Here is a 15,762-nt window from a genome sequence, read left to right on the forward strand (position 1 = left end):
TCCTCTGGGCTTTCCTTCCTCAGGAGCCATATGTGGTGTCTTGAGGAATGTGCTAATGAGTCACCTACATAAACCAGAAAAGGCAGTCTAACAATCCCATAAATATCATACATCAAGATAAACCAGCTAGAATAACATCAGTATTTCTGAAAATAAACTAATACTAATGGCATCATCCTGTTTTTGTGTGGCCCCATCTCCAAACAGCACAAAATACAAACTTACACCTGAAAGCATGTTATGTAAATTCAAACAACCGGCATGATTTTAGCATCTATAAATTATACAAATCCTCACTGTAAAGTAAGTTTCTAAAGCTTGCATGCACTCTGAAACATAAGCTTTTGCAGAGATGGGGAAGTATATTTACAGTTTTGTTCCTGCCATGGTTATACATCCTGATACAGCTGTAATTGTATCGAGGTATTTGTTGGTTTTCCTTGGGCTGAGGAATGGCAGGGTCAGTTCATACATGCTGAACCGGCTGCCCTGGAGTCTGAACCGAGGCTCTGTTTCCCAGTTGGGATGGTAGCAGTTTGGGTGGTGTGAGAAAAATGATGGAAAGTGGGTGGACAAGAGAATAGAGAGGAATAGGATGCAGAATGATGAATGAATGAAAGAGAACCGAATTTGTTGGAGAGAGTGGATTAAGTGGGAGGGAGGGTGGGCATGATAGGGTAAAGAACGATCGGAAGGTTAGGCACGGGTAGAGGAGATGCCCACTGAAATTCTACCATTTAAGCCCTATTGTATTGGAAGAGACAATCTTGATTGAAGATGACACTCTGAAATGAAGATGTCCTATCCTAAAGAGGCCCTCTGTCTGATCCCATGTCACTAATAGTTTGACATGTTTTAAATATTTACCATTTTTAAGCAAGAGGAAATTGTTAGAGGAAAAAGAGCATTGCTAAAGATAAACCTTTTGGCACTGGGATTTTAGGAGCAGTTATAAAAGTGGAACTGAGGAAAGGTCGGGAAAGGGATAAAAATCACTGCCATTCCAAAATCGCCTAGCCTGGGTTTTGCTTCTATTGGAGCAAGTGGGTAAAACATTAAGGACTCATATAACAGCTCACTAGCCTTTACAGTTTTTTTCTTTAAGATTTAGGGGGGAAAAATCTTTACATTGTTTCCTCCTCCCTCTCCTAACTTTATTCTCTATCCTTTTGTATAATCTCTATAATTTGGGAAATAAGCTAATTCTTTAATAGTGGTTTCTCTATCTAATGAAATTATAGCATGAATCAATTTGTTTGAAAGTTGATGACACAGTTTTCCAAGAACATTTTCTACCTGAATTAGATATCCAAAAGTATATATGGTTCCCAAGGAAAGATAGTTACTCGATACTTTTCACTTGTAACACTAAATTGAACTGATAACATGTATTGTTAGGTTTTGTTATTTGATTTGATTTTTCTACTTGTAATAATGACATTGCTAATATGTGTCTGTCAAGGTATGATTAAGTGCCTTTTATTTTAATAATATATTTGATGTCAGCTCTATTACCTTGAGACCATATCAGAATAGAACTAATGAGTATAACAGGAAATAATAAAGGAGGGGTGGAAGGTCTGTTACTTAAGGAAAGTGATTCTCACCACTGTACAACTGTTGTATGTTTCCTGGTCTGATTTTGTGACCACTTTGCCTTCTATCCCTGCTATCCAAAATTTAGTATAGCATGTATGCTTTATAACACCAACAACGACACACAGAAATCAGGAGTTGCTCAGCTGCTAGTTAAGATAATCATACACATGTGGATGAATGCTGGATTGGCTAGGTTCCCCCCCCCCACTTTCTTCTGCACCCCCACTCTGGTTCAAGCTGTTGTTTTCTCAGTCTAGTTGTGTAGGACGCAGCTCCCTGGCCCACCTGGCCCATGTTGGTATTATGAGCCTTGCGGAGGCTCCCCCCAGCCGGTTGCCAGTTGTTGGTTGGCCGCTCGCAGCAGTTCAGGGCAGGCTGCCAGCTGCTCACGCTGTCTGCTGGCCGCTCACGGCAGCACACGGTAGCCCATGGCAGCACAGCATCCTCCGGCTGCTCACGGCAGCCCAGCTCCAGGGAGAGCTGTTGTTCACGATCTTAGCTGTAGAGGGCGAAGCTCACTGGCCCATGGTGGGAATGGAACAGGCGACCTTAGCATTAGGAGCATGGTGTTCCAACCACCTGAGCCACCCGGCTGGCTCTGGGTTGGCTAGGTTTTAGCTGGGGTTTCCTGAGGTAGCAGTAAGGAATGTGAGCTAAGTAGTGATGAGATCATCCCTCTTTAAAGAGCATCTACAGCGGAAATCTATACGGTTGGTTGCTCAGTACTCCTTTTCTTAGAAGTGCTCCATATCCCCATCTGAGTGTAACTTACGTAAATATCCATGTTAAGTAGATTCTGACCTAGCTATAGGTCTGTGTGAAGGAGTATGTGGTGAGTCAAATGGGCCAATCATATGACCTTACCCTGCTGCACAGTCAACCATCCAGGGGTGTGTACCTGATCCCAATTGGGCCAATGAATCTCTTCTCAGGACTTTTGGGTCAGTCTCTATGCATGTGGCTGTGGTTGTAAGATGTGAAGTTTAGGAGCTTCTTTTGTCATGTGGAGAAAGCCATAATACAGAGAAAAAAGAGTGAAGCCAGTGTGCAAAGGAAAGCAAAGATAAGCAATGGAGAAAAGACATTTTCATGGCATTGAGCCTGTGGTTCTGTCTGTTCCAGTCCATATCAATAGTTTATACACTGATGAGAATGTGTCTGGGTGGAAAGTGACTTGACTGCCTGAAAATGATAAGCTTTCTCTACTCATTATTTTTTTTTTAATTTATTAATTAATTTATTTATTAGTTTCAGGTGTACAAAACAAGGTAATACTTAGACGTTCATCATTTATATCCCTCATACTGTGAACCCCCCTCCCCCCATCCACTATCCCTCCGACCTCACACTGAACCATCACATTATATATATAAAATTATAGTTGGCATTCATTAATGTTTAGCTTCTGATGTACAATGCCATGATCAGGTATCCACAGTATCCCTGAGGTGGTCTCCCAAATAGGACGCATGTCCATCGGATACCCAACAAAATCTTTACAACATTATAGAATACCTTCCCCAAATTAATTTTCAAAATCATTATTATATCATCTATGTAACCTGAAAAATTGTGTTGAACATAATTGTTCTCCCTGATCCTCCCATTGCCTCAACCAAAAGTTCAAGTAAAAACAAGAAAAACAAAGAGTATAATTCAATAAAATATTTATTGTGTTAGGTGTGGTAGAGTATAAACAAGTATAACTGATACAAAGCAAAACTATCACTGAAAAGGTACATGAACAAAAATAAAGGAGAGATCCCTGCAGGCCAAAAAGAGATTGTTCTGGATGTGGGACTGATAAAAGCAGGAACATTAGGTAGAGAGGAAAGAGAAAGCCAAAGATCATGTTTCATTTGTAATTTATGAAGTGATTATTTTAAAAAGCCAGTTTAATTAAAATGGATAAAGTTTTAATAAGCAGGGGGTATCAGAAAAAGCATACCATATGGACCCTGTCTTCTAGGAAATGACCATCTTCAGGGCCAAAGCAAGACCTGCATATATTCTGGAAAGATCCCCCTCATTACCTTGTTTTATTTCCTCTTTAGACTGCTTTACCACGTTTGAAATGTTATTTGCTAACTTGCTTGCTGACTGGTTTTCCTTCTCTGTAAGGTAGGCCCTCAAAGGGCAGGAATTTTTATGTATTTTGTTGCGTCCCCAGCATCTACAAAAGCTTCTGGCAGATTGCAAACAGCTCAATAATTCATTGAATGAAACGGAGCATGAGGTTGTAGGGTAAAATCATCTTAACTATGGCCTTGAATTTCTCTGGGGCGGCCAAGATCTTTCCAACTTTTCAACACTAGGGGGCAGGCTGAGATTTAGAAAAGGAACGGTTTTTTTCCCCCCTTTGGTTTTCAGCCTTTGCTTACTTTAACATCACCTGGGGCGTCTTTAGACGTCCTGAAGACCAGGCCGCACCCCTGACTAAATCAGAATCTCCAGAGAGTGAGGCCCAGGCATCAGTAATTTGGAAAGCTGCCCGGAAGATTGCAACATGCAGCTAAGGGCCAAAACCACAGACCGGGAGCCGATGCGTGGTTGTCAAAGTCGCGCGGCCTTTTCAGCGAAGGATAACCGAGACAAGCTGTGAGAACCTGACGGCACCTCGCCTACACGTCACACCCTGGCTTACTGCGTAGTGAAGTTAATTAACAATGGCGGGGACTGGCGGGTCCGCCAGTTAGTAACGTGCCCCACGCTGGTGATTGAGTGGAAGGCTCCACAGAGACAGACTCCAGCTTCCCGCCAATGAGCTGGGCTGCAGGCGCAGCGTGGCCCTGCTCAGGCAGTGAGGCCCCGCCCCCAGGCGGCGCTGGTCTGGCGCGGGAGGGGGTACATCCCTGGTGCGGCCTAGCAGTCAGGGTGCGGTCTTACGAGCGAGTTCTGGTCTGGCGCTGGCGCGCAATCGCTCTCTGTCTCTCGCACTCTCCATTGCCTCTGCTTCCCTCCACTAACCTGCGCGCCGAGCCGGGGTCTCTGGTCTTGTGCGTGGCTGCAGAGCGCGATGAGGTGGGCGGCACTTAGGTAAGTAGCGGGACTGGGCGGAAGGAGCGGAGCCGCCGGCGGGATGGGGGCAAGACTAACGCTGTTGGCATTTGGGCAGAAAGTGGGGCCGGGTGGGCCAGGGCGCCCCTCTAACCGCGATCCCGCCCGGACATGGGTCCGCCGGGCTAGGGTGGGGCACCGCGCTCCTCACCTTAGCGTCGTCTGGCATGGAGTGTGGCATTAAAAGGGAAATGGCACTTTAAGGGAGGAAGTTGGGTGTTCCCTAAAATTCCTTTCTCTTTGTTCAACAGGGCTGTGATTTGGGGGTAGCCCCTTGTCAGAAAGGTAATATTTGGAGTTCCACGGGTTACTTTTCCAGCCCTTTGTCCTTTGGAGAGCATTTTTACGGTTAAGTGCTTGACTCAACTTGGAGTCAGATTTAAGTGTGTTGCTATGTGGGCAGAGATTGCAGGGTACCTTCTGGACTCTCAGGACCTGTCAGGACTCTGTGACTGAGGATCCCTGGTGCTGACTGAAAGTTTATCTTTAATGAGCAACAAGGCCATGTAAGGCGAAGGTGGGGGGCTTATATTGGGCCACTTAGATGACGAGGATGCCACTTTGTATATGTCATCACCCTAGTTTGCCCAGTTAAGACCTGAGGCCTTAGATTCCAGGGCATGTCTGGCTCTCTTCCAGCCCCGGTCACCCTAGCACTCCACCTGTTTCGAGTTCTTTCTGCCTGGTTGGGTCCCAGAGGGCTCCCCCCTGTTCCAGCTTCTGGAATCATCCCGCTATAGATGATCCAGCCCCCTGGGTGTGGCCCTCAGTGGTTCTGACACTGATCCGCATTAATTGTCTTGGGGGTCCTGGATCTCTTTTTCACTGTTCCTGTGGACCTTGCTATCAGTTGATAAAAGGTTGTGTGTGTGTCTCTCTTGAATGTAGCACTTATAAAAATACAAACTTTGTTAGGCTATTTGAAGACAAGTTGAAATTCATTCCAAGAAGGGCCACAGTTGGTGTTAGTGTGCATTGGACATGACATGAAAGGCCTTCTACAAGCTGCACAGCCTTGCCCATTGTGTGGACAGAACCCCAGAGAGCAGTTTCCGGGCTCTCGGCCTCACATGGAAAGGTGCTGGCTCAGGTAGTAAATGGCCATCAACTGTCATCAGATGGCCATCAGTTGTGGATAGTTGGCCGTCAGCTGTAACCAGTGAGCCATTGGCCACTAATATAACTGCTGTGACTACGCTAGCAGAAAAATGGGGGCCAGCAAGAAGATGGTGGCTGGGCCTGCAAGTGGTGCAGTGAGGGTTGCGAACAGTGTGGCTCCTGCTTTCTGTGTCTCCAACCCAGCCGCCAGAGAGAATGTAGTAGTATGACTCCCCTACCTACGGCTCCATGGATGTTCCTTTTTGGCCTCACTTTATCCTGCGTTCTTATGTGGGGAGCAGGACCAGAGACCCCGCAGGCCGCCTGACACCCCGCATGAGTCCCCACAGGACAAATTGCGCAGCAAGCAGGGTACGGTGCTGGCCAAAGCTCTCTGAAGGTCAGTGGAGCATTTTCTGTATGAACACTCAGTCTCAGGAAGACCAGGAGGAGCAGCTGCTGGAGAGCTGGACCCCCGTGGAGGGGTGGGAAGACCTGGACGGTTCCCCAACCAGCAAAGGCCGGAGAAAGTGAAGGTCGTTGCGGCCCTGTGGGCTGGGAAGTTCTTGCTTAGGCAGCCTCACATGCAGGACTTGTAGTCCCAGGAGGAAACGCTTGCTGAGTCCTCTGTGGGAGATGAGGGTGAGGTCAAGGTCGTCCCTCACCCCCAGGACAGCCCTGGCGAATGACTGTAGACTATGGGGAATTGCCTTCTATCCCTGATTTAATGGACGCTTGACTGTTTGGGAACATACCACCATGTAGTGGAACTGGCGGATGTTTGCTTTTGTGTCTCGACCAGCCACCTTAGAGAATATGTGAGGAAGTCTGGCTGTGCCCGGGGAGACTGGTAGTACCCTAAGAAGCCCAGGAAGTCCGGCTGTGCCCAGAAGCACTGGTGATGCCCTGAGAAACCCTGGCTGTGCCCAGAGAGCCTGGCTGTGTCCAGGATACTGCATTCACCTCCAGTCTCCTCGCACAGGGCCCTTGCGGAAGACGCTTGTCACGTAGATTGTGAGGCGAGACCCTGTAGGGGTGGAGTGTGGGGACAGACCCCCAGAAAGCAGTTTCCAGGCTCTCGGCCTCACATAGAAAGGTGCTGGCTCGGGTAGTAAATGGCCGTCAACTGTGATTGGATGGCCAGCAGCTGTGGCTAGTTGGCCGTCAGCTGTAACCATTGAGCCATTGGCCACTGATATAACTGCCGTGGCTACGCTAGCAGCAAATGGGGAGCTAGCAAGAAGATGGTGACTGAGCCTGCAAGCGGTGCAGTGAGGGTTGCGAACAATGTGGCTCCTGCTTCCTGTGTCTCCAACCCAGCCTCCAGTGAGACTATAGTAGTATGACTCCCCTACCTATGGCTCCGTGTATGTTCCTTTTTGGCCTCACCATGTCCTGCGTTCTTATGTGGGGAGTGGGACCAGAGACCCTGCCTGACACCCTGCAGGCCTCCCCGCAAGACACCCATGTACCTTTTTCCAGGAAAACTTTTCTCCCCCACTTCTTCCACCTCCCCCCGCACTCTGGTTCAAGCCAATGTTTCTCACTCTAGTTGTGTAGGACACAGCTCCCTAGCCCATGCTGGTGTTAGGAGCCCTGCGCTCCACCCCCCAAGTCGTTTGGCCGCTCACTGCAGCTCTCGCTGGCTGCCGGCCACTCACGCTGGCTGCTGGCCGCTCATGGCAGCACACAGTAACCCACAATGTCTGCCAGCCACTCATGCTGGCTGCTTGCCACTCACGGTGGCACATGGTAGCCCATAGCAGCCCAGCTCTAAGGAGAGCTGTTCAATCTTAGCTGTATAGGGCGCAGCTCACTGGCCCATGTGGGAATCGAACTGGCGATCTCGGCTTTAGGAGCACGTAGCTCCAACCACCTGAGCCACTGGGCCGGCCCAGGAAACCTTTCTTGATCTCCTGTCTGCCAATTTGGAAGTCCTTTTCTTTACACTGAGCTCCCATAAACTTGCGTTCCTTTCTTGTGAGTCCTACTAAGCCTTAAGCAGATACTCTGTTAGTGTCTAGTGAAAGAGTTCACTGTATTCAGACAGTGAATACAGACTGTCTGAGATGATTAGGTTATTTGACTGATCGGCAATCTTTGTAGCTTCCCCCCCCCCCCCGACTCACAAAAGAGTCACCTGAATTTGTGTAGTCTCTAAATTGAGGCATTACCTCAGAGTGGAGGGCATGAATGCCATTGCTTGTTATTGTACTGAAAACTCTTCCCAGACACCCACGCTAAGTTTGGGACCCAGAACAGAGCTAAAGCACTCTGTTCACACATTCAGGTGACTTCTATGACTCCCTAGGCACGCCATGGAGAAATTGGGCTCCTTTTAGTGGAAAGGTTCAATCATGGAGTCCTAGGGCCCCAGTGTCCCAAAAGCCTCTTGACAGTTTCTTCTAAAGGCCTAGGGGTTTTTCTGTAAAACTCCTGAGGGCTTATCAGAGAATAAGCCAGCCAGTCTGAGGTACTGAGGTGTTGGGTAGTGATTAAATCAATCATTCTGCTCTCTCTACCTCAGTGCTGCATATATAAAAGGAAGTAGTGGAGGTTGTGAAAAGAGCAGCAGTGTGTGTGTATGTATGTGTATGGGAGTGGGATTAGAAGAACTGGGCTCTATCTAGTTGACTGGCACTGGGGAAAAGTCTGATTTCTTTGGGCCTCAGTTTCTTCAGGAGGTTGGTTTGAATCAGAAGTTTTTAAATATGGGGGCCCATGGGGGTGTCAAAAGGGAGTGGTCTATGAACCTTCTGGAATAGTATATGCCGTTTTGTGCATTAGTAAAATGAACCCCGCCCTCTTGTATGAGGGTCCACAGTTTTCATCAGATTATCAGTAGATAGGATTCCAAGTTGTAATGAAGTTATCCTAAACTGAATGTTCACAAGGTAATAGAAATTTATTATACCAATAGATATTAGTATAGTCAACAATTTTTAAAATGCATTCAAATTATGCCTTTGTTGTGTTACAAGGATATATTTTTCAATTTCTTAAGGCAGTATGCAAAGAACAAGGCTGCACGACCACAATTTTCCAAATAGTCAGGCCCAAGTGTTTTTCTATATTCATCAACTCTCTTCTTTACTATCTCCATTTGATTCTCTATTCAGAGATAGTCTATCATAGTGCCTAGCTTATTATGTTTTCTAAATTTCTGGTCCTTACTTTTTGACTTTCAGGGAAGACTTTGAAGAAGCATGACTTTCTGGAATAGTAATACCTAATGTTTCTTGAGTACTTGTCAGTGAATTAGGCATACCACTAAGGCTTTATTTAACATGTGTTAACGTCTTTATCCTTATGACAATCCTATGAGATATGTACTATTATTATCCCCATTTTACAGATGCAGAAACTGAAGCTCAGAGGTTAGATAACTTGTCCAAGGTCACTCAGCTAGCAAAGAACATGGTCAGAATGTTAACCTCTATAGTATACTGCCTCTCACTCAGGCAGGATGGGATGGTTTTCATCACTCTTAAGAAAATGCTGTTTCTTAGGGTAACAAAACAGAAATGCTTGTATATATGTGTATTTACCCAAGTTATATAGCTCTTGTTAGTTTGTGATGAGTATTCAAAATATTTAGCCACTCAGAGTCAGGTCTCATTCCTTATATTGGGAGCATCTACTGCAATTGCTAATTAATATATTGAGGGCATGATTTTTATTTTCTCTTTCAGCTAATAATAGCAATGGAAAACATTACCTTTTTCCAGTGTGCTTTTTAAAACCAGTATGTTCAGTTGCAGAATGCTAGTTTCTAAATGGCAGAATGAAGAACTCCATACCCTATTTCCTTCAGTAAGGGCTTTGAACCTCCAGAAAATATATAACATGACATAGAAAAAAAAAGAAAATTCAGATCCAGTTTTGAGAAAATGCAAATGAGAAGGTCAAGAACAAGAAGACTGAAATATTAATATACATTTAAAAGTACAGAAATGGAAAATTTATAGTGAAAAAAATAAATCCAAAATATGTAAGGTAGAGGCTTGTTAGCTATGTTTGAAGAATAAACACAAAACCAAAACCCCGAAACTCCAAACACTCCAGCAAGCATTCTGGTCTTCGTGGACCAGCAGGGTTAATGTCACAGCCAGTGTGACGACTTGAAGGAGTTAAATTGGCCAGTGAGTATGTGCCCATATTTATGTGTTCTGCGCAGTGAGATTTGTTGATTTGGTGAAAGGACAAGGGTTTGTTCTAGCAGCATAAGTGTGAAGACTACATGTAGATGTTACCAAATATTTTGACTGAGAGACTTTCCCTAAAGGCTATAATTCAGAAGAGAAAGCTATAGTAAAGTTGGGCTCTAAAGAAAATTAAAAATATACTTTGGGGTGGGGTAGTCATCACTTGTCCCCGTATTAGGTAGTAAGAATTTACTAGTAACTTGAGCTGGAATGCTCAACAGTATTTAGGATTCATGACCTCTTCAGTGCCTTGCCTTCTTTAGTTGTGCTTTCAACAGGTCAGTTTGCCAGTCCCTGATATTATATGTGTGTTATCCCTGATATGATAGTGTATGGTTAGGAGTAAACACCTAAAGCAATAGTGAATGAAAATCAACTTAAATAACTTATTTTGGAAAAATAGGTTAAGCACATTTGGATAAAAAGCTTTCATTTCATTGGGGATTGGGACATTTCTGCCTCAGTCCAATAAATACTCTCTTTGAGTCTGGAAAGGGTTAATTCTGTTTTCAAAGTTGATTAACTTATAATTGGGTTTAACTTGTTAATTGAGGAAATACGGTGTGATAATAAAGAACAAAATAAATGTTCCTAATTAACTTACTCAGCTGTTTACCAAATCGATTCTGGGCTTCTGAAGCTAATAAAATAGATAGAGCAAGAATAAGTCCATTAAACCTGGTTGATATTTTTTATTTACTTTGTACTTAGTTACCTAATTGGTCTCTGCTCTTAAGAAATGTTTACTCGAGTTGGAGAGATAATTTATGATGTAGCCTCATATGCAAATATGCATACACTTGAGAAACACATACCAGCCCCTACAAGACTACACTACAGTACAGTCATGCGCCACTTGATGGGGATAATACTGAGAAATGCATCGTTAGGTGCTCTGTCGATGGTGTGCAGGTCATAGAGTGCACTTACCCCTCGATGGTCTACTGCACACCTAGGCTGTATGGTATACCACTGTCATATGTGGTCTGTCGTGGACTGAAACTTCCCATGCGGGGCATGACTGCATGCTAAAGATGAGGGACTGCCAAGTGCTCCGGGAGGAGGCACAGGTCTTTGGGCTTGCCACGGAAGAAGCCATGGAACCTACTCTAAGTGTGTTTTTTCTTGTTTTGTAGGCTCTGTTCCTTGAGAAAGGGGCTGCTTATTCCTGTCCGAGGACTGATTCAAGGATCCCAGAATCCCGAGAAAGAGAGTGTCCTCCATGTTTATGAAGGCAAGGATGGATGTTTGCTTTTTAGGTCCATGTGGTGAAAACGCCTGTGTTATTTGCAGGGTGTATAAATAAATAGTTTAGGGAAAATGAGGCATGCTAAAGGTAGATCTTTCGTAAACTTGTCATTTATAAAATGACTCGGATGGCTGTGGGTAGAGATCACATTCAGAATTTGAGCTTTGGTTCCTGGGAATGTTGGGGACCGAGCTCTTTTAGTTAAATGATTTCCGCTTCCTGTGTGTAGGTACTGAACGGGAAGGCATGGAAAAAAGAAATATAATGCATAAGTAAGAGGCGCTTCAGTTGTACCAACTAAACACTCCTACTCTACAATTTTGTTAGAGGGACCCTGTTTAATCCATGCTTAATTGAAGTGAATTTCAATTACTACTCTGATATGCAAACTATGAATGTCTTTATCAATTTAGGAGTACTTACTATAATTAAAATGGTGGCTTCTTTAAAGGGTCCAATAACTATATATGTATAAATATAATTAGGAATTCTTCGCTCTTAGCCCTCAGCAGCGTCCTTTCTTCTTACACTGACTAAACCAGTAATAATTATTTTGGGTCAGTGAGCATCAGTGGTCTGTGTACTGTGCTGGGTACTTTCTGTCCATTCTTTTAGTCAAGGAACTTAGGAGGAAAACAAAACAGAAATAAGACTAATTTACTAATGGCTGTTTTTGTAGTTATCTATGATTTAACTGCACTTAGAGTTTGCACCAAATTTATGGTTTAATAGAAAAGTCAACCTTTTTTTCCATGAAACTTAATGTACATATTAATCTAACCATATTTGGTTTTGATCGGTTATTGAATGACCAAGGATTGCTATAGTTAATATCCTATAACCGGAATATGTATTTTAAAATGCTAGAAAAAAAGCACATGAACTCAACACATTATTTGAAACCCTGTAGACTTATTTTTTAGTTTTGAATTACTACTGCTTATCTAATTTATTTTCCCTTTATCCACATAGCACTTTCACCTATATACGTAAATCAGTGCATGGGATAATTAGTATAATTAGTATAAGTGTTTAAATTTTTTTTTTTTGCACTAAATTCTTCTGCTTCTGGGCAGTGGGCATTAACTAAAATTCCCTCCCCCTTTCTTCTGCCTCCCCCGCTCCAGTTCAAGCTGTTGTTTCTCAGTCTAGCTGTGTAGGACACAGCTCTCTGGCCCATGCTGGTATTATGAGCCTTGTGCTCCCCCGCACCCCCGAGGCAATCGACCGCTCACAGCAGCTCACGCCAGCTCTTGCCAGCTGCCCATGGCGGCACACGGTAGCCCACAGCAGCCCGTGGCAGTCCACGGCAGCTCACGGCAGCCCAACTCCAGGGAGAGCTGTTGTTCACAATCTTAGCTGTAGAGGACGCAGCTCACTGGCCCATGTGGGAATCGAACCGGTGACCTCGGCGTTAGGAGCACGGCGCTCCAACCCCCTGAGCCACCCGGCCAGTCTGCATTAACTAAAATTAAATGGCATTCTTTGCTGTTCCTTGATTTATGTCTTTGCTTCATTTTTCTGGCTTAAGCTTTTCTTACAATTAGGATAATATAAATATATGATAAATCAATAGAATGATACTCAGATTTGGATATTATTGTTAGTCCCTGAACTAAGTAATTTGATCTGCCTATGAGAAGATAGGTGAGGATTCCGATCATAGTATCTCCGTCATAGAAAGACTCCTACTGACACTGATACAGTCCCATCCCCTTTTTGTTTGTTTATATAAACCCTAGTGATTGGTTCAGGGTATTCCTTTCTGCATTAAGGAGACAAAGGTTGTTTCAGGTTTTCAGGAAGCAGAGGCCTGATCCCTTCCTTCTCTGAGCTGTTTTTGTGACATTACATGGAAATTCATGGCTCTTGAAAGCTTTTGAGTGCATGAATCGCTGTTCATAGTTCTTGATTTCGTTGCCGTAATCCAGTTCTCACATCTCTTGGTTTTCACGGGATGACCTCTTTATTTTTGTTTCAGTTCGAGACAAGCTGCGGGAGATAGTAGGAGCATCCACAAACTGGAGGTAAGCACTCTTGTGCGGTCATTCATTCTTTCATCCCTAAAGTGGGATGTTCGGTTGTATTTAGGCTCCGTTGATGGTCCCATGGTAGGGATGGGACGGCCCTGTGTTCGGAAATGGGTTGAGAGGTTTTTTTTTTAATTGAGGGAGAAGATCAACATTCAAACATATTCATCAGTTGATATATTGTCTCATAAAATAATGTGATTTACACGTGCTCTCCATTTTTCAAAGTGCATTCAGGTATATTACTTCACTGATGCTCAACAAAACTTGTGACATGCTTATGGCGTATGTTCCTAGCCCTTTTTTACGTTTGCTGTAGCTGAAACTCACATTGAACGATTAAGTATCGAGGTCTGGGACTTGAACCCAAGTTTCCTGGTTTTTCTGTTTCAGGCAGCCTGACTCCTTTATTGCTTCTTGTCAGTTCACAATTAACCAGGTTCCCACACAGTCTTTCTCTTTCACTTAGTATTTCCCTGCTGTAAAATAGGATAATATCCCTCTTGGTGCATAGAATTTTGAGGCTAAAATGAGATAAAAAGAAAAAGCACAAATGATCACTAGACATACAATCATCTATTGTTGGTATAGAAATTATCTAATGACTTATTCTTAATTCTTTATATGAAAATTTCAATTTACTGAAAAACAGAAAAAAAGAATACCTATGTCCTATCCTGACTGGATACTTATTAATACGTACTTTCCCAGATTTGCCAATATACATATATTGGCTGGATTATTTCTAAGTAAATTATACGTAGGTATCATGACACTTTTGCATCTCCAATAAATAAGTACGTACATTCTTCTATGTAATAAAATCAGCAGTCGTTTATCTCCAACAAACAAGACATTGTCTTACATAATGAAATTGACAGGAATTCCCTAATAGTATATTACTCCTCCATAGTCAGAGTTCCTCAACTGTTCCTTGAATGTCTTTTGTAGCTTTTTTGAAAACACCAGGATCCAATAAAGAATTGCATATTGCATTCGACGGTTATGATTCTTTAGTCTCCCCTCATCTAGGATAATAGACATTTATCCCTCCCTCCCTTTTTAAAACATTTTTAATTAAATTAATTAATTAATCATATCCCCATGAGCTTGACTTTAAAGAGGCCGAGCTTATGGAATGGTCCACCTTCTTCATTTACCTGGTGCCATTTAACTTGTTTCTGTCTCCCATATGTTTTTTGTAGGCTAAACCTTTCTGGCAGCAATAAATACTTCATAAGTGACGCTTAGAAAGACATCTTAATGATATTATCAACATTTTAGTTCTCTATCCCCTTGTTTCTCTCTTCTATTCACCTTAATCATCTCTTCCTTTTCTTCCTTTTCTCTCTCCTTCTCATGTTTTCTTCCTCTTTACCTTTTGCTCCACCTTCATACTTCTTTTAGACATACTCCATTTTTCCTCCTCTGTCTCTCCTGAAATTGAAGGTAGAGAGAGAGAGAGAGAGAGAGCTTGGGCACAGTGAATACGAGAACTGTCAAGGTGAGAAATGGGAAGATGGAGTTCAGTGGCCATGTTGTTGTTTAGCTCGTTTTTTATCACATATACACATTATGTATATATCATATCTAGCTACATATTGATAGATCGATCAATATGATACACACACACACAGTTCTATTGCCAAATTTTTAATTTGATTTCAAATATTCTATTACTTCAGTACATTTTTTGATGAGTGTGAATATATGCTTCATTTGGGTATATCTATATCACTTATAAGTATGTTTTTTTATCTACTAGCCTAAGAAATTCTAACAGACATTTTTAATTTCATCAAATGGCATGTGGGAAGGGAGGGAGGAAGAGGAGATGAGGTAGGTCCAGACCTTCTCTTTCCTCCTTTGATGGTGCCTGACTGGCCTGTATGTCACTGGAATGAAAGGAGAGCACTGCCCCCACGTTTCATGAAGCTTTCGTCCTTTCTTCTCAGAGACCATGTGAAAGCAATGGAAGAAAGAAAATTACTTCACAGTTTTTTGGCTAAGTCACAGGAAGGACTGCCACCTAAGAGAATGAAAGACAGTTATATCGAAGTTCTCTTGCCTTTGGGTAGTCAGCCTGCATTACGAGAGAAGTATTTGACTTTTCACAACACCATAAGGTAACACAACGCTATTTTTATTTGTTATTTGTTTTTATTTTACTTCTTTTTTTAGTGCAACTTTGAGATATAATTCATACACCGTACCATTCACCTATTTAAAGTGTGCAATTCTGTGGTTTTTAGTATAGTCAGAGAGTTGTGCAACCATCATCTCAATTAATTTTAGAACATTTTTATTATCCCAAAGTGTGTTATTTCTTTTTAAAGGGCAATCATCATGATTTTTCATTTAATCCCCTTTTCTTTTTTTTTCCTTTTTTTTTTTAATTAATTTTATTGGGGTGACAATTGTTAGTAAATTTACATAGATTTCAGGTGTACAATTCTGTATTACATCGTCTATAAATCCCATTGCGTGTTCACCACCCAGAGTCAGTTCTCCTTCCATCACCATA

At 43.0% G+C, this 15,762-nt stretch overlaps 1 protein-coding gene across 7 annotated transcripts in view; it reads left to right on the forward strand.

Annotated features, from left to right (window-relative positions):
• The window catches only part of ACOT9 (acyl-CoA thioesterase 9), a 61,653-nt gene that overhangs the window by 30,430 nt on the left and 15,461 nt on the right, over positions 1–15,762 (forward strand). For 5 of the 7 annotated variants that reach the window (XM_081041869.1, XM_081041866.1, XM_081041870.1 and 2 more), the window contains 3 exons: positions 11,096–11,193; positions 13,190–13,235; positions 15,194–15,364. In XM_081041869.1, coding sequence (XP_080897995.1) covers positions 15,210–15,364 — 155 coding nt within the window. In that variant the 5' untranslated portion in view covers positions 11,096–11,193; positions 13,190–13,235; positions 15,194–15,209. Of the gene's footprint in view, positions 1–4,126; positions 4,636–11,095; positions 11,194–13,189; positions 13,236–15,193; positions 15,365–15,762 lie in introns of those variants that run through there. The other 2 variants (XM_081041865.1, XM_081041867.1) reach the window with 2 other exon arrangements.

Source organism: Rhinolophus hipposideros (assembly GCF_964194185.1).
Source record: "Rhinolophus hipposideros genome assembly, chromosome: X".
Lineage (NCBI taxonomy): Eukaryota > Metazoa > Chordata > Mammalia > Chiroptera > Rhinolophidae > Rhinolophus > Rhinolophus hipposideros.